A 22,686-nucleotide genomic window follows, 5' to 3' on the forward strand; every position below is an offset into this window, starting at 1 on the left:
CCCATGGCAGCCCCTTGCCATCACATCGTGTGCCGGCACAGGGCCAGGAGGCACCCGGGTGCCAGGCGAGCACAGGGGTGGCAGGAGTTTGCTGAAGATGCTCAGGATGAAAGCTGCTCGAGCTGCTGTGCCAACGGTCGCATTCTGCATGTAGGAGAGCTCCCTCTAGGTTAAACACGCCGGTATTTCAGAAGCCATTGCTCATTTCTGGAGTCCTCATTCTGCCCCACTGCCTGTCTCCAAAGGAGCCTGGGTGCCCGGGCCATGCAGAGGAACAAACGCACGCCTCGTCGAGAGCAAAGTGGCATGATTTCATTCCTCCTGAGGATCTACAGCAGCAAGCAGCCTCTGGGGACCGATGTCCCCTCTGTCCCACGTGCGTGCACACACCCTGCTATGTGCACACCCGTGTGTGTGCTCATGCCCCCATACCTGCCCTCAGCGTTTCAGCAGAGCTGCTCAGGCACGTTCAGCCCCTAGAGCCACACCAGAGACTGAGTCCACCCATGGCTCCTCCAGCCAAAACCCCAATCTTTACCCCGACCCGAAACACGTATGAATTATTCCACACGCCGGTGCACGGTGGGGTTCAGCAGAGGCTTTTAAATTCGCAGAACTAGAAAAATCAGATGGAAAAGACTTAATGCCAAAAAATGCAGGACCGTTCCCTGCAGTGGTGTCCCAGGAGCTTTGAGCAAACTAGTTTTAAACATTGAAGTCTTTAATACAACTTCCTGTTTTATTTTTATTTTACCTAGGCTGGTATTTACTAATAAATATGCAGCTCGCTGTATACAGAACAGCGGGTAGCTCCCATTTACAGCTGAATATAACTGACTGCGATGTTCAACACCCTTTGCTATGCAGTATAATACCCACAATAAAACACATACCATATTTGCAACTGTGTCCACGCTACTATTCTGGTACGTGACGCACATTAAGAAACAAACCCAGAACATAGAAAAGAATTTACCATTTACACAAAAAAAGATGCGTTGGGATTTTCAATAAGATCTGGCATAATACAGTATCATTTTTATATCTCGTCTGCTCCCTTGGTCTTGCAGGTTTAATACGTTTTTTTCTCTGTAACCATAAACCTATACCTTGTATATAGATTTTTTTTTAAGCATAACATACTCTGCAAGTGTGTATTTATAAAACTTTGCCATTGAAATATAAGAATTGTCAGAATGACTCAGTCCAAGGTCCATCCAGGCCAGTATCCTGCTTCCAGCAGCTTTTCAGGTTAATATGGATGAGGCAGACAAAAGGGTTTACCACAGCACCCCTCCTTTTACAGCCGTGTTAGCAGTGGCAGCGCTGCCTATGGATGCCTACAGAGCACAGCAGACGGGGCACCAACATCAACCCTGCAGGGAGGGAAACTGAGGCAGGAGAGAGGGAGAGGAGCCACCAGGAGCCCCCGCTGCCCCCTCCAGCACCGCATCCTGCCCCGCAGAGGGGCCACCAGCCCGGAGGCTGCTCTGGGAAGAGTTAATGGTGGAGGTGGCGAGCCCGAGCGCTGCAGGTGTCTGCTTTTAATTCTCTGCCGCTCTTCTCCCAAACAGCACCGGGGTTTTTGCCCTCCCTCCTTCTCCTTTACAACCGAGTGCTTAGCATAGGAAGGGGGGCGCGGGGAGCCAGGGCAGCCGGGAGAGCTCCTGCAGCCCCTTGGAGGCAACCTGAGCAGGCGCGAAAAGGCAGCTGGCTGGAGCCCAGCGAGAGAGCGGGGACCGTGGGACGAGTCTTTTCACATCTGGTTAAGTACTGCTAAACCCTCCGACGAGCTGCCTAATTATTACAACACTTCTGCTGAAAAATTAACGTGCTTGGCCGGCTGCACTGGGGCAGAAAGGGTAGGAAAGCAGCTGTCAGGATGCAGGCAGCGATGGGAGCACCAGGAAAGGAGGTTTGCGGCTCGAGGAAAGGGCATCGGCATCGTGCTTAGAAATCGAGGCTGCTTTCTCCCTGTTTTTTCTGCTTCATGGCCCCCAGGACAGGGAAGTGCCAGCAGTGTTGGTGCTCCAGCCCGATCACCTCCTTGCTAACAGCGAGCAGAGATGCTCTGTTCACCACTCCGTGCTCAGCCCTCCTTTCAGTGGCTTTGACACAACCCCACCAGGCACCTTATTTCTGTCGGTCCCTATGGGTCCTGTAGGCACAGAGGCACCGCTCACTATTCGTATGCGCATCTCCCTGCAAAACCCACTTAGAAAGGGCTGCGGAAAGGAAATAAATAGCTCACTGCTACTGCTCCCCCAGGGTGGCCTTCTCCATTTCGGGTTATCGCAGGCGTGCTGGTGGGTAAGGCTGTTTCTTCTCCAGCTGCAGTGTTTTTAATCTCGCTCTCTACACAAAAAGGTGGGCTTCTTTCCCGAGAGGTGTCCAAGCACACCCAAAGAACTCAGTACAAGCAGCAGCCCGCTGGGCGCCTTTTACCCACAAGCGTTTGATGAAATTAATGACACAAAACTAAGTATAAAGGCTAAGACAAATAGAACTGGCAACAACTTGAACCTTTGGCCTGTCCTTTGAAAGTCTCTGGCAAGTCTCAAATCTTCTTGATCTGCTCACTAAAGGGATGACTGTCCCACAATTATTTTCCAAGCATTTGTTGGCAAGTTGGAGGAGGAAAAAGTCATTTCGCTGAAGCTGTTAGTACAAAAGCTCAGCTCCAGCCAGGGCCCTGGACTCCACTTCAAATTATAATATTTTAAGTACCTGAAAATAAATATTTTGTCAGCTGCTGAGAATTAAGAAGTAGCTTCGACCTTTCAGAGAGGGGAACCCTGCGGAGAGCGGCGAGCCTCAGAGAGTTAGCTGCAAAACAAGCTCTGCCCGAGCCATCCGACCTGCCTGGCGCACACATCCTCCCTGCCGCTCAGCACCCACAGCCCTGGGGGGCACGACGGGCTCTGCTGCACCCCAACCTTCCCGTCTGGGCAGGGTGCTGGGGAGAGACCCTAGGATAATGTTTTATGGATGCTGGGAGCGAAAGGAGCATCCCCGAGACAGCAACGGAGCGGTGGCGGGGCTGCCGACAGGGCTGCCAGCCCACTCCCGCGGTGCTCATCGCTGCTATTGTTCCGGGCTGTCCGAGGAATTTCATCCACTTGCACGGGGATTAAAAATGCCTGCTGTTGTTTCCTAACAGGGACACTCGCTCCGATGGCAGCCAGGCACCTGGGTGGATGTGCTGCCCGGCTCTTGGCCACCGGGGCGACATCGAACACTGTTTGTGCTCCGGCACCCACACAAAGCAGGAGATCTCCGGTTCTGCAGCAGAGCTCAAAGAGTTAAATCCGCCTCCCTTCCCCCCAATCTTTCTGCCTTTGGCCTTTAGATCAGCCCTGGTTGCCAATGAGGACTCATCGAAACACCACGAGGCTGGGCCTGTCAGGAAGGAAACCAGCGCGTCCAGAGTTTTGTTGTTCTAAAGACTTTTTTTTTAATTTTATTTTACTGCTCAGGAAGGAAGCCAGAGCCTGTGCTTCAACTCCAAGAATGTCGATTACTCATCCTTCCCTGCATTATTTCTTTTATCTCTCACTTTTATCTACCTTACTCCAAATTTTTTCCCCCTTTTCTTTTTTCTCTGCTGTTCCTAGCCACTGTTTTCAGCAGTTCATCCAAGTTCCAGCGCCGAAAAATAAAACCTGGTGACTGTTTCTTCAGAATAAATGATGATGCTACTGTTTATTAAGCAGGCCCCCATCCCTCCCCCAGCCCCTCCAGCCAGCCGTGTCACTGTGCTGCGGGTACCAGGGCTCCTGCTGCCGCCTGGGACCTGAGCCCCTCGGAGATGTGGATGCAATGCCCTCAGCTGTGCTGCGGGAACGGTGTAAGCCCTGCTTTAGAGATGTGCCCCGAGAAAGGGCTCTGCTCGTCCAAGGTCAACAGAGCCCACAGCACAACACGAGCTGCGCTCGGGGCTTTGCCCAGGCAGCCCTTCCCTCTTCCTGCTCCGCGGGCTGGGAGGAGCGGGCGCGCTGCTTTGTGCCGACCGATGTGCCCTCCACCTCTGCTATCCCAATGTTGGTCAAGCTGGAAACGTGCAGCAAAAGTGAAATACCCGGCGTCTGAAGAACTCGCAGCACATCTCCTTAGCATGGGTCTGGGGTCACCTGGACACCAGCGAGCCACCTGAGTACACAGCGGAGGGGCCATCAGCGAGCGGTGTCGAACTGCCTCTCCTCTCGGGGCCCTTTCTGCAAAACCCATCACACCACACCGGGATTTCCTCTGCCTCTTTGCCCAGGTGCAGCTAACAACCCAGACACAACAGGCAATGTCCAGGACAGCAGGGTCCCGCCTGGGTTTCATTGACACCGTAACCCCCCAGGGCACCCTGCTTACAGGGGGTGGGCGTGTGGACTCAGGAGGCTTGGATCCTCGCAGTGTTCCCAAAGAGACAACCCGAGGGGAAGCATTTCCCCAGCTGAAGGCCCCTTCTTCCTTGAAATGTGCTGCAAACCCGGGGCCTGATCCATGCACAGCTTCCCCAGACGGCAGCAACATCTGAGACACATTCAAGTGAGACCAGTTCAAGTTCTCTCTCCCCGGCTCTGCCTTCCCCTAACAGGATCTCCCTCTGTTTCCACAGTCAACGCGTTGTTTTCATTTTAAGAGGGAAAATAATGAGATGGTGGGAACATTACTTCTGGCTAATGGAGACGGAGATCTGCAGACTTTCACTGCTGAGTTTTTCCAATATATCCCCGTCCTGATCCAAATAGCATCACACTTATTTCAGTCCTGGGCGCAAAACATTGGCCAAATTGGGACAGAAATAACTTGTAGCCCCTTTCTGCTTCACACTCCCTCAAAGATCTCTGCAGAGCTTGCTGACGTTTGACTTCTGGTCTACAGACTCCCTGCCTCCCCCCACACTTAATCTCCAGGCTCCCTCCACACAGCCGCCCCCAAAAAATGCTGGCCCCGATGCTCAGCCTCTTCCACCCCAGTCTCATTCCAGTGCCCCACGGATCAAACTGGGGAGGGAGAAGAGAAGTGCTCGGGAGGGAAAACCTCTCTATAACATTTCTGCTGTTGGAAACAAGGCTGGAGGAGAAGGCTGAGCTGTGATCTGGTACCGAGCCTGCTCGCATGCCAGAGCAGCTGTCAGCACAGGCTCTCTATGATGAAGGATTGCTATCCTATGCCCCCTTATAGTGAGGGATGCTACAGGACAGACAGTTGCACATACTAAATGGCTTTGCAAGTCGGTTCATAAAGGGAAACAACACCAGAATCAGATGAAAAGGTTGAGACATTTTTAATTTAAAATAACTTCATTAGAAACAAGGTGATTTGTACTGAAAATCCCGACAGAAAGACACAGGCCCATTAGGGCAGTCCCCTGAGCTGCACTTTTTGCTCTGCCCACAAACCCCAATGCACTCTGGTGAGGCTGGCACATGCAGCCTTCATCCCCCAGCTCACTGCTGACTGTCCCCCAACACTTTTGGGGGGCACAGCATCAGCAGAGGGATGCGTCCCAGTGCCTGTCCCCCGCTCCATGCAGCAGTATCACACTTTCACAGAGCAGAGGCGGGTCTGCAGGACTGTACCTGAACAAAGCCTAAAAAAAAAAGCCTAAAAGCCCTTGTGTCTTTCCAAATTAAAACCTGGACTTTGTTACTCTGTCTAGAGCCAGTTACCAAGAATCCGTGCTACTGCAGGAAAACAAGGACACGGCTTCCAGCTCTTCCTCTTACGGGTATCCAGAGACACGCAGCGCCTTCCTTTTCCCTCTGCAGAGCAGCCGTGTGCCGGGAGCCCGGTACTGACGAGAAAAAGTACAAAACACGGTCTTGCCCTGAAACGGTGATGAGAAAGCAGCTCTCATCTGCTACCAAACAAGGATGGTTTCAAAACAACTCTGATTAGAGACAATGTGAGGAAAAGCACCATGGAAGTGTCCCGGACCTGAGCTCAAGGAACATTTGCACTGTCACCGGGACTCCTTCCCCACCTTATCAGCATTTAAGACAATAAATCTTTCTTTTCCCAGATTTTCTTTCTCCCCTCTTCTGCTGTGCCAGGGACTGCTGTAATTCAAGATGCCAGCAAGCAGTTGAAGGAGAAAGTAATGCTGATGGCTAAGGGGCGCCTGGCTTATCACAGCCACCATCAATGTTTTCAAAATAAAAGACAAAGAACAAGATGACAGACACAGATAGCACCAAACCCCACAGCCCATGTTCAGGCAGAGCTCTCGGTGACTCCAGAGATGAGTCCCAGAGATGCTTCTTGTGTGTAATCCTGTGCCAAATTGGTGGGAAAAATAAGGCTGGATTACCTATGGTGGTTCTTGACTCCCAGCAGAAAAAGCGAGCAAGGCCACATCAGCCACCATGCACCAGGAGACACGCACCCAGTCCTGGCTAGCATTCTGCAAGGTTCAGCCAAAAAAATATCCTAAAGGCAGTGGGAAATTGCTTCAGCGTGAAGACGGAAAGAAAACTGAATTCAGGGCAGGGAATTTGCCCAGAATGCCTACAACCTGCAAGTCTGCATGCGTGCCGGTGATTGCAAACACAGCAATCACGCAGGCCAGCAGAGCAAAACAGGCAAACAGAGAGGGTGCATAAAGGGGAGAGAGGCGTGCACGCGGGTTGGACACGCAGGGTGCAAACAGACGTGCCCTGCTGCAAAGGACGCTGCTCAGGAATTCGATACCGCATTACAGAAGACAATTTCCCAGTTAGAAATTCATCGCTCCCAAGGAATTCCAATTGCTTTGCATAGCCAAAAAAACATCCTCAGAAGTCCCCAGATTTGCTATTCTCTCCTGAAGGACAGGGGTGGAAAATCCGTAGGCTATCAAGCAAACAGACACGATCCAGGGCCACCATTGACATGAGCCGCCGGGTGGAAATTGTCACAATTCGCTGGCAGCGGCTGCTTTCCTTGGAACACAGCATTAGCAGAAAACAACTTTGCCCCCGCTATGAATTTGCATTAGAAATCCATAATAAAAATAAAGCCTAATATTATACAAATGGGTACGGTTCTCTATAGTGCTCCTGATGCAGATTAAGGTTAGACAGATTTCAGATGACAGTTATTTACCTCAGTCTAACACCATGTATGCACAAATGGAATTTATTTTATAGCTGCAGATATTAAGCAGAGGAAGAGATGAGAGGAAATCTTAGAGTCTCACGTAAAATATAATTACGTCTGTTTTCTGCTCCTTGGAAGGCAAACAAAGAGGGGAAAATGAATCTGCTGCTAGCATTTAATGGGACTTGTCTAAATGGTATCAAACAAATAACAACCGCCAACAATTCACAGAAACCCTCACGCCTGGATTTTCCAGGGGGGAATTCTGGAAACTCTACAACCACGTTGGCTCCAACTGCTTCAGCCCCACGGAGCAGGGCTGGGCCCAGGGCACCTGCACGCCTGGGAACGTCCCTTTCCTTCGAGACCTTCAGATTATTACAGAAGGAGAAAAGAAATCACGAAGGGATCGGTGCTTGCTGTCTCCCTCCTCCCTGCAAGGCATGCCCACTCCTCCACGCCTCTCCCAAACTGCAGCCCTCGCAGATCAACCAGGAAACTGTCGCTAACTCTCGAATTTTGCAAGTTAGCAAGTGAAATAATAAAACAATGTTTTAACTGTCGGAGATCCTGGCTCTCAAAGTGCACTTTGGTCATTTCCTTTAATAACTGTAGTTTAGTGGTAATGATTTATAATAGTTCATAATATTCTACTGACTGTACTATATTAATAATACTAATACTTTGCCCTTGCACAGCGCCTTCTGTCAAAAGCTATGGGGCAGCTCGTGCCAGCCCCACGCTGCAGAGGGGCAGCCGTGCCCCCCAGCCTGCTCCGCTGTGGATTTGGGGTCCCAGCCCAGCAGGAAGCCCACCCCCACTACTCCGTTGGGACTTGGTGGCAGCAGCTGGGCCTGATCGATGGGGCTGGAGGCTTGATGTGACGAAATCCTTCTCGAGAAGCAGGGTTGGGCTGGTGGTTTGGGGCTGTGCTTCTGACGGGATGGACAGGTGGCTGAATTAACCGGGTGAGATACAGGGTTTGCCCTGCAAGTGCTCTCCTGTGAGTGGTCAGACACACGGAGCAGAAGAGGGACGTCACGTATTTCCTGCACGTGTGCCCACCTGTGCAGGAGAGGTGGATGAATAGGACATTGACGTTTTGCTCAGCCCTTTTGCTCCAGAGTTGCAGACTACATTAACAGGAATGGCCCCAGGAACCGCTGGCATCACCAAGCCAACAGGAAAGCCAGCCGGGTGGTGGTGGCTGCTTGGGGACACATTTTGGAGGGGAAAACAAACCGAGCCCTTCCCCAAAACAATGCTCCATCCCTCTGCCGAGAGCCGGGTGCAGGCAGGGAGGGGGGCAGCAGCAGCACAGCCACCCACACGGGTGGGAGGGCACAGCCAGGCAGTGGTGTGTCCCCCCGTGGTCATTAGGTATTCCGAGTGTGCCGGAGAGCCCCACGGAGCAGAGAGAGAAATATAAACTGGAGATGGGCAGAGGCGAGCCATGCCAGATGGCCCTGCAGCCGGCAGGGGCTGCTCCCACCCAGCCTGTCCCCACTTTTACTGTTCAAACATTTCTTTATCCCAATAAGACAATTAAGGCGAGCAGCCTGGAAAGGAGTCTGGGCAACAGTTTGCAGGGGGAGCGTGAAGGCTGCTGCCAGAGAAGCAGAAAAAAGAAGGGATGGATGGGCTCCGAGCTCCATCCAGGCTCCACAAGGACAGTGCCAGCCGTGAGATGGGGACCATGCGATGGGGACCTTCATCCCATCCCATCCCTCTGCCTGCCCACCCCTCCTGAGCACCCACTGCTGCACCTCCACCCAAGGCGGAAAGGCAGAAAGCAAACGTTCCACTTGATTTATTTCATTATTTCGTAAGTAATTTTAAGCTTGCAATTTCCCGTGGTTGCGGCCGATTATTATTAGCAGCAAAGCGTCGCTCCGCGTTAGACCCCAAATTTTACCTGCCTCGGACGTGGTGAAGTGCTTCAGGAAGGGTGGCAGCGCTACACGGGGTGTGTGTGTGTGTGTGTGTGTGTGTGGCAGGGGGCTGTGCCCAGGTAGCCCAGGTCTGATGCCCGCAGTGTTGTGGATTTTGGGAATTCAAGCGGTGGTCATTACAGCCCTGGTGTCCACCGCCTGAAGCACAATTTACATTTTTGCAGTGCTTGATCGATAACAAAACAGTTGTTTCCAAAGCTGAGCTACCTCCATGCTGCAGATGGGCTTTGAAACCCCAAACTGGAACAAGGAGCTCACTGATATGGTGCACAGCTTCACTTGCAGGGGAGCAACTGGCTACAGGACAAAGTGACCATGTGCAAAGAACCACGGATAAATATTATTATCAAAAAGAAATAGTGAAAGCAATGTTAATAACCCCACACACAGCAGTCCCAAGAACACAGTGAGGACCACGGTGTGCCCACCAGCAGGCCAGGAGCAGGGTGAGAGCCACCAGCACCAGCAGGGAAACCGAGGCTGCAGGAGCCAGGCTGTGACAAGAAGCTGGAAGCTGAGCAAGGACAAAGAGGTGGCAGGTCCTTGGCACAGCAGGCCGAGCTCCACAGCAAGTCACAGACAACACATGATGTGAGGAGAAGACAGCAAGGGGAAGCCATCTCCTGTGGAACCAGCAAGGAAGCCTCAGAGATGTGGCTGAGATATTGGTTGGGATGAGGTCCGGCTCTTTGCCCAGAGATCCTGGTCCTGGGATGGACTTCTGCCCGTCACTCTGTGGGGAAGTGACGCCGTGGTGACTGGGTACAGAAGGCCACTGGGATAAATTTTATTGGAAGCAAAGAATAAAAACAAGGGCCTTTTTTTTTTTTTTTTTTTTTTTTTTTTTTCAGGTTTAAAAATGGGTCTATAGATCTCTTTTGCAGAAAGAAACACGCCATTTATTTCCACTCCTTCTAGGAATCTCAACTATTGTATGCTTATTAAAGGAAACCCATAAAACACGTCGCCCAGTGTCTTTAACACACGCTTTACAAGAAGCCCCCAACCTCCAACAAATGGCATTATGTTTCTCAGCAAGGCCCCGCTGAAGGGCCCCATCCAGCACGCCTTACGTCTGCCCTCCCTGGAAAGGCTGCGCTGCCGTACACACTCCCTGGCCACAACATTGCCCCGGACGTCCTTGGTGCCTATGCTTTGAAACAAGGGACACCGTGTCCAAGAACATCAATTTCAGCCTGATTTGCCACAAGGCACCCACAGCAGCCATCCCGTTTCGCAAGAGGTGGCACAGACCCCAGCACTGGTGCAGCACCCCTGGGGAGCAGCCCCCTGCCTCTGATCTCCATTCATCCAAAGACCAAGCTATTGCCTCCATACAAACAGATCTCACAGGGCCAGGTGATAATCATGGTTACACCAGCACAAATCCTAAATAATTTTACTGAATTTAGCAAATTTTCTATGTTGGTGAAGACAGGATGAGACTTCGCTCCCTTGATGCCCAGCGTAACTTCCAAACACTGCCCAGGATGAAAATGCCTGCCTGGGTTCTCATTGTGTTGCAAAGTACCTCGAGTGTGAAGTTATTTTTCAGGAATATTAAAACAGTGCAATAAATTCCTTAAAAAAAAAAAAAATCAGAAAATCACCCTTTAAGTTATGGGGTAAAACAAACATTTTAATGAGCTAATCAAAAAGGGTTCTCATGCAGTAGCACAGAAGACTCTGCAGTGCAATTACAGTGCTTCACCTTCCACATAACACAAACCCTTTCAGGAATCTGAAAAAGACAACTAAACGGCTGGGCTCTGCACATCTGGAGAGCACCCCTTAGACACATGAAGGTGTTGCTGATTGAAGAAAATTTCTTGATTTTTGCCAGCTCTTGTGGAAGCGTTTTGCCTCAAAGCTACAGTCACCTACCTGCAGCAGCTTCTCCATCAGGAGCAAAAGCACGCAGCCTTGACATATCAAACAGGCACACCCGGAATGCCCAAAACTTCTCAGGAGCCAAAACCCAGAAACAAGAACCCCCCGAAGCACTCATTTGTACAGAAACTCCAAAAATGTGTATGTAAGTGTCAATACAAAATGGGATCGCGATTAGATCTGCAAAGCGCAGCCTCTTGAATTCCTCTTTGCGGAAGTTTTTCTTTTCTAATGGTGAGCATAAAAGATCATTAGGATCCACTAAAAAGCCCAGCTGCTCACTCGCTCGGCCTCCGGCAAACACTCCCATCCGCGCGTATGCACACGCCAGATAAACCCACGGTGCTAATGGAGCTAAGTTTCCATGGTGCAGCATCTATATATGATGGGAATATGATACAGAGCCAACAGACATGTTTAGTGTAAACTGTCCCGGTAGTTACGCAAGAATTTTAATGTCAGTAAAACATCAGGGACGTCGCCTGTGCTCTGCTCCACCGTGCAGCCGAGCGTCTTAAAGAAAAGTGGTGATACGGGGAAGGAAAAGCAGCCCCAACCACCTTCCACCTCTGGGCGAGTTGTCAAAGCTGGGTGAAGTTGTCGTTGTTCCTCCTCCCCTCCCGGCGAGCCCCTGCGGCAGCGCGGTGCCAGGTGCTTGTGCCCAGCCCCGGTGACGCGGCACCGTACTCGGTGCTGGCAAGGACACGGCACCTTGGTCCGCAGCTGCGCGCCGTGCCGCCTAATTCGTTTAACAGATTTACTTCTCCAAACGGGGTGTCTGACAGGGGGTGGCCAGCAAGATACACGGCAGCTGATGCGCTCGAAATTCATTTAGCAAGCAGACCCGCTCCTCCACCGCGATCTCCCGGAGTATTTTTTGAGCAAGCTCCCTTCCCACAGCCAGGTGGTATGGGAAAGGGAGAGGGCACAGAAGAAAAATGTCCCCAAGCCTTGAAACCTCACTCACCTCCCCCCAGCAAAATAATTATTCTAGCGGTTACGCACACGCACCCGTCCACATGTGCTCCCACCTACGGCTGCGGCCCCACAGCCCCACGAGGATGGCCGGGAGGTGCTGAGCCATGCAAGGAGCTTGTGGCACACAAAGTGCCACGGCCAGGGGTGGATTGGGAGCAGGGGGAGAAGGAAGAGATCACTTCTGTGGTGCAAGGAGCACACAGCTTCTGCCTTGAGTGGGAATCGCCCTACCCTCGCAGACGCTGACATAAAAGACACACTCGCAGCATATTTCAAAACCAAAGAGCGATGGATTTACAAGGCAGGTTGATTTTATGATGACTTTTATTGAAAAGGTACGCTGGGTTTAGGCAGATGCCTTTTAGCGCCGGTAAGTTAGCACAGCGCCTAATTCAAGGAGACAGCCTGAGGAAGCAGCGCCGACAGGGGAGAGAGAGCCACAATGTCTCTATTACTCTCCTCGGCATCATAAACGGGAGAGGAAAAATCATGTCGGGAAGGGAGAGGAAGAAGCGGCGCAGTGGATTTTCATCGCAAAAAAAATATATATAGTAATAATAATAACGACGGCAATAACAGAATTGTTTTCTAGGAAGAAAATTCAACAGAACAAAGGAGCCTACGTTAAAAGCAAACCCCTTGCTCATGTATGGGTTTAGAGGCAAACTGAGCGTAACTTGGCATTCCTCTTTGGGGTATGACACTCCACTTCCCTCCGAGCAGCCCCCGGAGGGGTCAGCACCCTGCTCAGCACCCCTGGAAGCCATCAGGGAGGACAGTGCCCCTCTGTGCTGCCACACCAGCAGGGAAAAGTGACAGGGGAGTGGGGAGCAACAGCCATGGACATGTGGGCTGCTTTGCCTCAGCCCAGCTGCCCAGCTGTGAAAAGACGCCTCACCTTTCAGCAGCCTCCAAAGGGGGGAAGCAGGCAGGGAAAGCACATGGCATATTTTGGGAGACCGCTCACTGAACCATAGGAGCAGGTTGGGGTTTGTGTCTTGCAGAGGGTGCTCGGTGGCCAAAAATATTCTCGAGTTAACCAGCGTCTGAGCCCAAGGCACAAATCCATTTGCTACAAGAAGGGTGGGTGTGAAGACAAGGTCAGGATAAGATACCTGAAGAAGCGGGGTGTACACACTTGCTACAAGCTCTGGGAATGTCTGTGGCTACCTGCTCCAGCTGGCCCCCTGCTCACACACATGCACGTACAGCATCTGTATCCCTGCACTGGGGCACGGCCATCTGTCTGCACGTAAAGTCAGGTCAACCTTGTCCCCAGCTGCATGCTGGAAGACAAGTTCCCTTCCAGAGCACCTCCCCTTAAGACCTGTCGTTGTCCATTTATAAGACACGAGGCAACACTGCGTGGTTTAGCCCGGCAGGGAGGAAAGGCTGCCTGTCCTCCGCTGTCCACACAAGCCGCAGCACTGCAGGACAGCCACCTGTCGAGCATCTCAACGAGGCACGACTAGAGGAAAACCAACAAGTCAACGGAGGTACTTACATCTGTCACTTCGGTCCTCGGGACTGGACGAGGTCTCCCGGTCAGAAATGAGGCCAGAAACCGCAAAGATCTTCTTCCCCGTGTCATCGACCTTGAGCGAGCCGGGGGAGCTGGAGGGGAGCTGGGTGCCAAACTCATACTCCTTGCCGTCAGCGTCCGAGAAGCGCAGGTGGGGCGAGTCGGTGTCGTGGCAGTTCTTGAGGCGCTTGGCCGGCGTGAAGGCCGACTGGTAGCTCTCCCGGTCCTCAGTAGACGCGAAGGGGCGGAAGGCCCCGACCCCGCTGTGGTTCAGCATGCTGATCGGGGTGCAGTCCAGGTTGGGGGGCGCGAACTGGGGGTGGAGGTGAAGCAAGGACGGGGGAAAGTCACGGTTTGCGAACGCTCCCGGCACCCCGCCTTGCCGGTGGTACATGGAGGCAAACGTGTAGGAGCCGTTGGTAAAGGGAATGTGCACGTCCTTGTCTGCTGACACGGGGACCCCAAAAGGCCTCGGCTGCTGGCACGGAATGGAAGCGTCACGGCTGGCTTCGGCGGTGGAGGCGAGCACCATCAGCGCCGGGGAGGCCAGCGGGTTGGGGAGGTAGGGTGAGTTCTCCATCTTGAACGCTGCCCGGTGTAAGTCCATCGGAGTCTCTTTCCTCAGCAGGATCGCAGGCGGAACAGTCTTCCCTGGAAGGAAAGCAAAGCGAGGCCCGGGGCTGGAGCAGGGAAACCTAGTGGAGCATCATCACCCTCCGAACGCTGCAAGGAAAGAGAAAAGAAAAGAAAAAAAAAAATGACTGGTTAGGCTTCTGCACTCGTCTCCCTGGGAAGCTCCAGCAGCAGGGTGGCCACTTGTGTTACAACCAAGCGGCCAGAGACGCGCTGCTCTTCTCATTCAAGAAAATCAATAGACAACTTCACACACTGGTGGGATCAGCTCTGGCCCTCCAGGTTAAAGGCTGTCATCCAGTGCAGACGGATGAAAGGCAAACCAAAGAGAGGAATACTCGGATTTAATAACCCCCTACTAAACAAGGTTCGGTCTAAAATTAAGATAGTAGCTCCAAACTGAAATTGGAATTTGATAGTGGCAAAAGAGGCATGTAAATGTAATTGCAATCAGCTTATTGCCCACACATACACAACCCTAATTTGCTTGTGCGTGTGTGCAACCAGCACAAAAATACCTATTGTACAGTTACCAAAAAAAGCCACCAGATGTGTCATACTGCACATGATGCCTAAGAAACGCATCGCAGCCGTGTATTTCCTCTCCCTCTCACGGTATACATCTGTGGGTAATGCTGGCACCCACAGCACTTGCCACAATCCCATAGACCGCGGGGATGTACGAACGGGGCTGTGTGGATGCGTGTGTGCCATACATCATCACAAACACACACGCACGCACTCTCCCTTTTAGCAAAAGGAGAAGAGACTTCACCAATAAAATGCCTGGCGTCTCTGACAATATTTAAAATCATAATGGGTGCTTCTGCCATCTGATCTCTGCAAACGTCTGCCTTTCGGGTCGGGGACAAGAGAGAATGGATCAGTAATTTTAGTTCCTAATGCACTCACTCTTAAGTAGATTTGTAAACTGCCCTGGATGTGCCATTAACATTTAGAGGAAAATGTTAACAAAATTTCTGACTTGCATCTTGCTGAGCCTCCTAGGCTGGCTACAGCCCACCAGCCAGCCACCACCCCCTCCCAGAGCAAAAGGAGGAAAAGCCGCTCCTTTCTGCATCTCTCCGAGTTGGCTTGGGCTTTTTGCTTTGTTATTTTCTCCCCCAATCAATCTAGTGTCTTTTCTTTCAAGTTTCCGCTGCCTGCCATTCAGGCCCCACAGCCCAGCTTAAAATACAAGGACTATAACTTTGAAACAATATACTAGCCGCTGGAGCTCAAAGGGCCAGAAAAATCATATAATAATAAAAAGCTGTTACAAATTGTGCCTCTTAAATCCAGAGGGTCAAACATCTCAAATAAAACTTACTGAAAGAGTGTCTCCCTAATGGAGTGCCTTTTGTACTCCATGAATGAGGGAGCCTAGGTTAACAAAGTGTATGAAATCCAGCCGGTGGCTTTAATGCAGTGCAGTGATAACATTTCCTCTCCCCCATCCTGTACCCAGGCACTCCAGCGACTGTTATTAATTGCGAAGATGAGTGGGCATCATCTCTCTGCTTCCTCATTTGGCACCCCTCCTTACAGACAGCGTTGCTAAATTACCAGATGAAGTATCTCACGTTAACGGATCTGCTCTCTTCCAAATTTTAAATAACTTTCCTGTCCAATTCTTGAGCATGGGGGAGAGGGATTGTGGCCGATGCCAAGGGCATCCTGCTCAGTGCTGCAGTCCTGGTGCGCCGGCTCTGCTGCCTTACGCAAGGCTGCTCAGAAACTGGTGGCCAGGGAACTGCATCCCCTGGCAAATTTGGCATTGTTGGGGGCTTACGCAACCATGGAAATATATATATGTGTGCACATAATCCTATATTTAAAGGCATGCTTTCAAACAAACCACCGCTCTCAGAAATAAACAATCATTAACGTGGAAGTGAAACCGAGCAATCACAAAAAATATGGATTTCCAGGAAAAAAAAAAAAAAAAAAAAAAAAAAAGCAGCCACCTCTGCCTCCTTTTCTATTTTTACTTGTGCTGTCACCCCATTACGTTGAATGTATTTCAGAAATTAGTAATCTGGCCGCAACACTTGACACTCCTGTAGGATACTGTGAATCACTACGGCCGTTTATTCGTTTGCAAACTTCATTACACAGGGAATAAATCAACACATTATAATATCTCACCCAGCCAAATTTCATTTTTTTTCAACTCCCACTTCCTTTTTCGTTCTCTCTTGCTCTCCTTCCCGCTCAGCACCTCCCCCCCCCAAGCAACATGTACAGATTAGGCTGCGGCGGACCAGTCATTATGAAAATCTGTCGTTAATACACTCCCAATGTCAAAATGTCATAGGTTTAAATACAGAACCCCAAATAAGAAAACTAACTGACCTTCTTAATTAAAAAAATATGGATTGCAGGATAATCAGCTGGACGGAACATTTGGGTGATGGGAAGGCAGCGGGCACAGGCGAAGTAAGTAACTGCTACTTTTCTGCCTCTATGCTGATTTTTTTTAATTTAGCACCTCGCGCAAATCCAGATTAAAATAACTCCAGCTATTGATCCGAGCAGTGGAATTGACATTAATTTTAGTTCACTTCTCACTTTGCAAAGGGATCAATAGGAAGTAATAACAGCTGACATCCCCGCTGAAAGGAGGAGAAAAGACGGGCTAGAGACAGAAATCGAAAAGCAACCAAATAAATCAGCAGCTACTTTTCCACGGCATCAGACAAACTCCAAACAGATTGCAAAAAGTCTTTGTTGAATTAACTAAACAAGGAGCAGAGGGAGGGGGGGTGAAGATCAATCTATGAAGCTACATAAACTGTCCACCAAGTCTCAAGGTTAGACGCACAGACTGAAAACATACTCTTTTTTTTTTTTTTTAATTATTATTTTTAATGCTACCTATCTGCATAGTTATCGGTTTCTAAAGCTACCCTGTTTAAGGTGTAGACAAATTACCTGTGTAAATGTGTATGTTGCTAATAACAAGGCTGAACGTGCCACAACCAAGACAAATCGAATCAACAGCCTTAGCTCTGAACCATAAAAAAAAAAAAATCTCTCACCAAGAACAAGTTGTAATCAGTTATCTCTGGCTCAGTTTTAGTTCCTCTGTGCATGAAGATTGTAACGCTGCTCTGAATTAGTTCAGAGGAAAGTCTGATAAAAGTAGGAGAAACCATGACAGAGGCGGATTTAGCAGGCATCACACACACCCAGCGAGTGAGGAAAACAGGAGTGAGCCCTGGTTGGGAGCACAAAACCCACTTGCTAATCAGCCTGCGGAGAAACACACACATATGCAAGCACATGCACGCCGCGTACACAGCCACCGGATCTGCAAATCTTTTACTAAAACGTTACTCGGAGTTCCTATTGCTAAATCACTTCTCTGCTATCGATTAAAATAAATAAAGCACACCACTCTGGTTTCTACAACAGGTTGCATTTTTGTGGTCTCTCAACCATTTCCAAATGCCAGAGATTAAAATAATGGGGCAAATTAACATTTTTCTACCTCCAGAAACAAAGTTTTCTTAGGGAAAAAAAAAAATTAATTAACAACCTATGGTGAAAAAAATAAAAAAAGGTTAAAACAAAAGGAAACCCAGGAAAATTGATGATGCATGTAAATTAGGAAAGACCCAGAAAAAAATCACAATATCCATTTACATTAAAAAGTTTTTTCCCCATAAATGTCAAGTAGGAATTTAGAAATATGCTCTGCGTAGAAAAGCCAAAGATTATAAAACAAAATAATGCCAGCTGTTTGGGGATTTAAGTGCTCAAATGGATTATATATTTGAACCAAACTGGATTTCCTTATAATAAATAAAACAAATGCAAGCTCGAAAGCCAACAAAGGAGAGCTCTCATCACTGGATTAAGATACAAAGGAAAAACAGTTAATTTTTTCCAACGCGTGAAATATGCCAACTGCAGCCGCGCACACGGGCAGCTGCGGTGAAAACCGGCTTAGGGGGAAAAGACGAAAAAAAAGAGAACGGGGAGCAGGGGAGCCGGCGGCCGGGGCGGGCACCCCGGGTCCCGGTCCCGGTCCCGGTCCCGGCTCCGGTGGGCATCGCGGCCCGGCCCCTGCCCCCCGGCCGGTGTTGGCCGCGGGTTTTGTTTTGCTGCAAACTTCTACCAAAAAAAAAAAAAGAAAAGAAAAAGAAAAAGAAAAAAAAATAGAAAAGGAAAAACGAAAGAAAGGAAAAAGGGAAAAAAAGAAAAAAAAAAAAAGAAAAAAAAAGCCCCCGGGGGGTGAGGGGGATGCCCCGCGGCGGGCTGCAGGGAGGAAGCGCCTGGGGTTTTGCAAAAGAAAATTAAAAAAAAAAAAATGTGGGGGGGGGGGACAAAAAAAAGGCACCTACCTACGGCCGTGCCCGGCGCCTCGCCCCCCCCGTCCCGCACCCGGCGCGGCGAAACCCGACCGAAAACCGCGCTCGGACACCGGCACCGGCACCTCCGATCCCCCCTCCGAGGGGTGCTGGAGAAAAGCGAATGGAAAAAAAAAAAAAAAAAAGGAAAAAAGCCAAGGGGCCAAGCCCACGTTGCAGCCTCCCGACGCCCCGCTAAAGCCCCGCGGCTCCGCTCGTCCCCGCCGGTAAATTAAACAGGTGTTTGGTGGCACGGCTCGGCACGGCACGGCTCGCTGGGAGCAGCCCCCCGGGTGCCCTTTTTTCTCCCCTTTTCCTTTTTTTTTTTTTCCTCCTCACCCAGCGGGTCGCAAAGCTCATCAAACGCGAAGATGCCCGGAGTCGTTTGAATTTATTGCAACAATCACTTACCGTCCACGTTTCCTGTGTGGAAGGATAAGCATTGAGCACAACTCTTTGAGTAGACAGTTCCTAATGATTTCATTGTGGTCAACCAGATGGTTTTTATGTATTCAGATCTGAAGGTGAAGAATTTATTTTTTTTTTTTATTTTTTTTTCCCGTGCTTCCACCCTATTTACAGACTTCCCTGGGCTAGAGCCGGGGACGTTGGTTAAAAGAAAGACAAACCCCCGCGATTTCTCGAGCCGCTGGATGAGCCGCAAAGTTTCCTAAAGGACCTAAGCGAAACCCCGCGGAATTTCCTTCGCCCCCGAGCTCCGCGACCCCCGCCTGGGAGCGACTTTTGCTCCTTTCGTTGAATTCCGCCGCCAGCTCTGCGGTAAGGGGAGCAGGGAAAAAAAAAAAAAAAAAAAAAAAGAAAAAGAAAAAGAAAAAAACACGCGTGGGGGGAGCCCCGCGGGGGGTTCCTACCTGCGGGCGGCCGGGGGGCAAGGGATGGATGGATGAATGAATGGATGGAAGAGCCGAGGATGCGCTGCCAACTTCAGCCCCGGCCGAAATTAAGGCTCAGAGGCCGCCTGCGAAGTGCGGGCGAAAATCGGATTCGGTCTTCGGGCGCATTTTGGGGACGGCTTCGAACTAAAGTTCACACGGGCGCCGCAGCGTTGCAAAAATGAAAGCTCCGGAGTCAATAAATTTCCCGGCTGCTCCGGGGGTTTTGAGCGCACGGAGAGCCTGGCGGGTTTGCAAATACTTTTTTTTTTTTTTTTTTTTAAGCGTAAAATATAAAAAGGTTAGCGTGTGTTTGTTTTTTTTTTTTTTTTTTTTTTTCTTTTCTTTTCAAAAAGAAGGAGAGGGAGGGAAAGAAAGAAAGGAAAAGCCCCCGGTGGGTCTGTGCGTGGCACGGGCAGCCGATCTGCTTATTTCCTTTGAAAAAGTTTTTGTTTTGCAGCCGCTGGGAAATGAAATCGTTGCTGCCCAGAGCAACCGCGGAGCGAGCGAGATCCCGGGCTCAGCGAAGGGAAGCGAGGAAACAACTCCCCCGGCTGCCCCTCCGAAAAAAAAAAAAAAAAAAAAAAATAGAGTTCAAAATGCAAATATTTCGGAGCGAGGGCTCCGTGCCGGGTCCCCCCCCCCCTCTCCTCGCCGTGCGCCGTCCCCAGCCGGGCTTCGGCGGCGTCCCCGGCACCTGATCCCCCTGCTGGCTCCCGGTCCCCCCGGAAAGCACCGGGAAAGGGGGGGGGATCCGGGCAGCTCGGGGCTCGCCGAGGGTGCGGGGGGGGCCCCCTTTTATCTGCCTTTCCCCTCGGCATTACCATGCCGATCCCCACCCAGCCGGCCCTCCCCGCGGCCAGCGCGGCTCCTTGCAGCCGAGCCGCCCGCTCCTCCGCGATCGGGGAGGGGGAAAAAAAAGGGGGGAAAGGGCGAAGGTTGGGGGGGGGCCGGCGGCTGGGAGGGCAAGGGGGTGTGCGGTGGGGGGGAAAGTTGCCCCGCAAAGTTTGCGCGTGGCTGTGGGGAGGGAGCGGGGGGGGAGCCCGGTACTCACGGTGCGGCTGGCGGCGGGCGCTGCGCGGAGCTGGAGGCGGGCGCGGAGCGGGGGGGTCCCGGGCGTGCTGGCCCCGCTGCGCCCCGCGGCTCGCATGTAGCAGGGCGAGAGGCGCCGGGGGTGCGAGGGAAGGAGCGGTGCTGCCTCTCGGTGCCGGCTCTCATCAGTGAATGAGCCCTCCACTCTCGCAGGGGCTCCCGGCTGCGCACACACGCGCGCACACCCGCGCACACACACGCGCGCACACACACACACACGCGCGCACACACACACACACACACACACACACTCTCGCACACGGAGCCCGGCTCGGCACTGCATACATTAGGGCGCCCGGGCAGTCTGGGAAATGCAGTCCAGCACCGGGAGCCCACCCGCAGCCCGGCCGCAGCCCCCCAAGTTGCCCAAATGGGGAGCCGAGGGGGGGGCTGCTGCTTTCCCGGGGTGCCGTGGACCGCCCGGCCCTTCCATGCCACCCTTGCCCACCCGCTGCTGGGTGCTGGCACCCGTTGTATTTTTCCCTCCCAAACTGGAGCGTTCCCCCCACGGGGCACCCCAGAACCCTCCAGCCCTGGGGCAGGTGACATGGGTGGCCCCCCAGGGTGCTGGCAGGCACACGGCCTCTCCATACTCGTCCTGGCACCCAGGGGTGCCCAGGGACTGGCAGAGGTAATGCCATCCCCAAATTCTCCTTGGATATCCCCAGCAGAGTCAGACAACAAACAAGGGACTTGACACTGGTGGTGTTTTCCCTGTTGCAGCCCACATGCTCAGCACGCACATCGCTGTTTTAATGCATCCTGGATGTACGTCGCAGCTCTGCACGAGCCCTCCTGCACACACGCTCCACCTCAGCCAGCCCCGGTGCTGTCCGGAGCCAAAGCTGCCCACTGGATGGGATGGAAGAGAGAGCTTCAGCTGGGGGATCAGATGGAAGACCTGCCTTATTGTTCCTCATGAAAACCAAGGGCTGGTCCGAGAGATTCATTTATCCCACCCAGGAGGGAACTGTTTTGGCTTTTTCTTCAGCTGCTCAATAATTTCAGGTTGTTCTTAAAAAAAAAACAGAATATGGTGAGCACTTTGGACTCTTACCTAACTCTGCACCAGCATTTTCAAAACATGACACTACACGTGCTGAAAAAAAAGTCCTCTCCATCAACACCATCAACCTCTTGGGCTGTCCTGTGTGTGTGCGTGTGCAAGAGAAGGTTTGTGTGCTGATGTCATCCCACGGCTTCGGTGTGAGCAGTGACTCATCACTGAAGTATAGAGGTTGTTTTTGCCCAAAACTCTGCTGGAGCGTGAATGCTCCACCCGTTCAAAGGTGTCCACAGGCAGTCAGAACCGCAGCCCTAGGCCTTAGCCTGGGACCTGGTGCAGCCACAGGGGGCTGCTCCTCCCGTGGGCTGACCCTGATCCATCCTTCCTACGGCACTTCAGGGGCAGGTCTGATGCAGTCAGGCTGCTTGCATGCCTCCGGAATGATAAAGTCTTTGGAAATGGTAGTAAATGTAGCAATAAATAAATAAATACATAAGTTTTTTTTTCTTCTCACATTTAAATTTCAAAATAAATGTGGCTTTTCAAGCTCCCCAACTCAGGAAAGCACCCGGGTGAAGGAGCTTCATGCCCGTTTTAAATGCGCCCATCATAGCTCCATTCCCTGCTCTGAAGTTCAGCCAAATTGTGAGTAAACTTCTCTGTGCGCAGATTCCACTCACTGCTGACATCTTCCAGTTGCCTCTGCTTACAGCCTGGTTGCTCAAACCAAAGCTATTTCATATACAGAAGTTGTAATTCATTGGTTTGGGCCTTTCTGGCACGGCTTTGGAGACGTAGCTGCCACCTGGGTTGTGGCACAGCCGTGCCCAGACACAACCAGTTGTGCTGATGGGCACCACACACTGCCAAGGCACTCATCCTGCAATGTGCTGCACACCGGCAGGGCCAAACAGCAGAGGATTTAGGTAAATGTTCCATAGGTTGGTCCGGATAAGCCACATTTTAAATAACATCAGTGTTTTGACACGCGTCAGGGAAACACATTAAAAGCAGCCCCTATCTCCCCGGGTCCTGGGGAAAACGTTCAGTTTGTGAACATTTGCAGCCCAACTTCACAGTAGCAATTACAGAATTCTGGTTAAGAAAGTGCTTTTATTATAAGGCCGTATTTTCAGTACTTACAACACTGTGAAAAACGATCCCTCAGATTTTAGCTTACTTTTGTTCTTAGCCAAAAAGCAATTTTATTTTATTTTTCACTTTTTCAGTTCCTTAGTATGGAAAAAAGGATTTGAATCCAGAGCTGGTGTCCAATTTACGCTAGCTGAGA

The 22,686-nt window shown here is 51.2% G+C and overlaps 1 protein-coding gene across 6 annotated transcripts in view; it reads right to left on the minus strand.

Annotated features, from left to right (window-relative positions):
- RNF220 (ring finger protein 220) overlaps positions 1 to 20,508 on the minus strand; it is a 186,339-nt gene extending 165,831 nt beyond the window's left edge. For 3 of the 6 annotated variants that reach the window (XM_084291016.1, XM_084291015.1, XM_084291011.1), the window contains exons 1-2: positions 19,277 to 20,049; positions 13,399 to 14,139 (exon numbers count right to left, since the gene is read on the minus strand). In XM_084291016.1, the coding sequence (XP_084147142.1) occupies positions 13,399 to 14,023 (625 nt within the window). In that variant the 5' untranslated portion in view covers positions 14,024 to 14,139; positions 19,277 to 20,049. Of the gene's footprint in view, positions 1 to 13,398; positions 14,140 to 18,815; positions 20,050 to 20,351 lie in introns of those variants that run through there. The other 3 variants (XM_084291013.1, XM_084291012.1, XM_084291014.1) reach the window with 3 other exon arrangements.
- Positions 20,509 to 22,686: the final 2,178 nt, after the last annotated feature.

This window comes from Netta rufina (genome assembly GCF_964035555.1).
Source record: "Netta rufina genome assembly, chromosome: 8".
NCBI classification, from domain to species: Eukaryota; Metazoa; Chordata; class Aves; order Anseriformes; family Anatidae; genus Netta; species Netta rufina.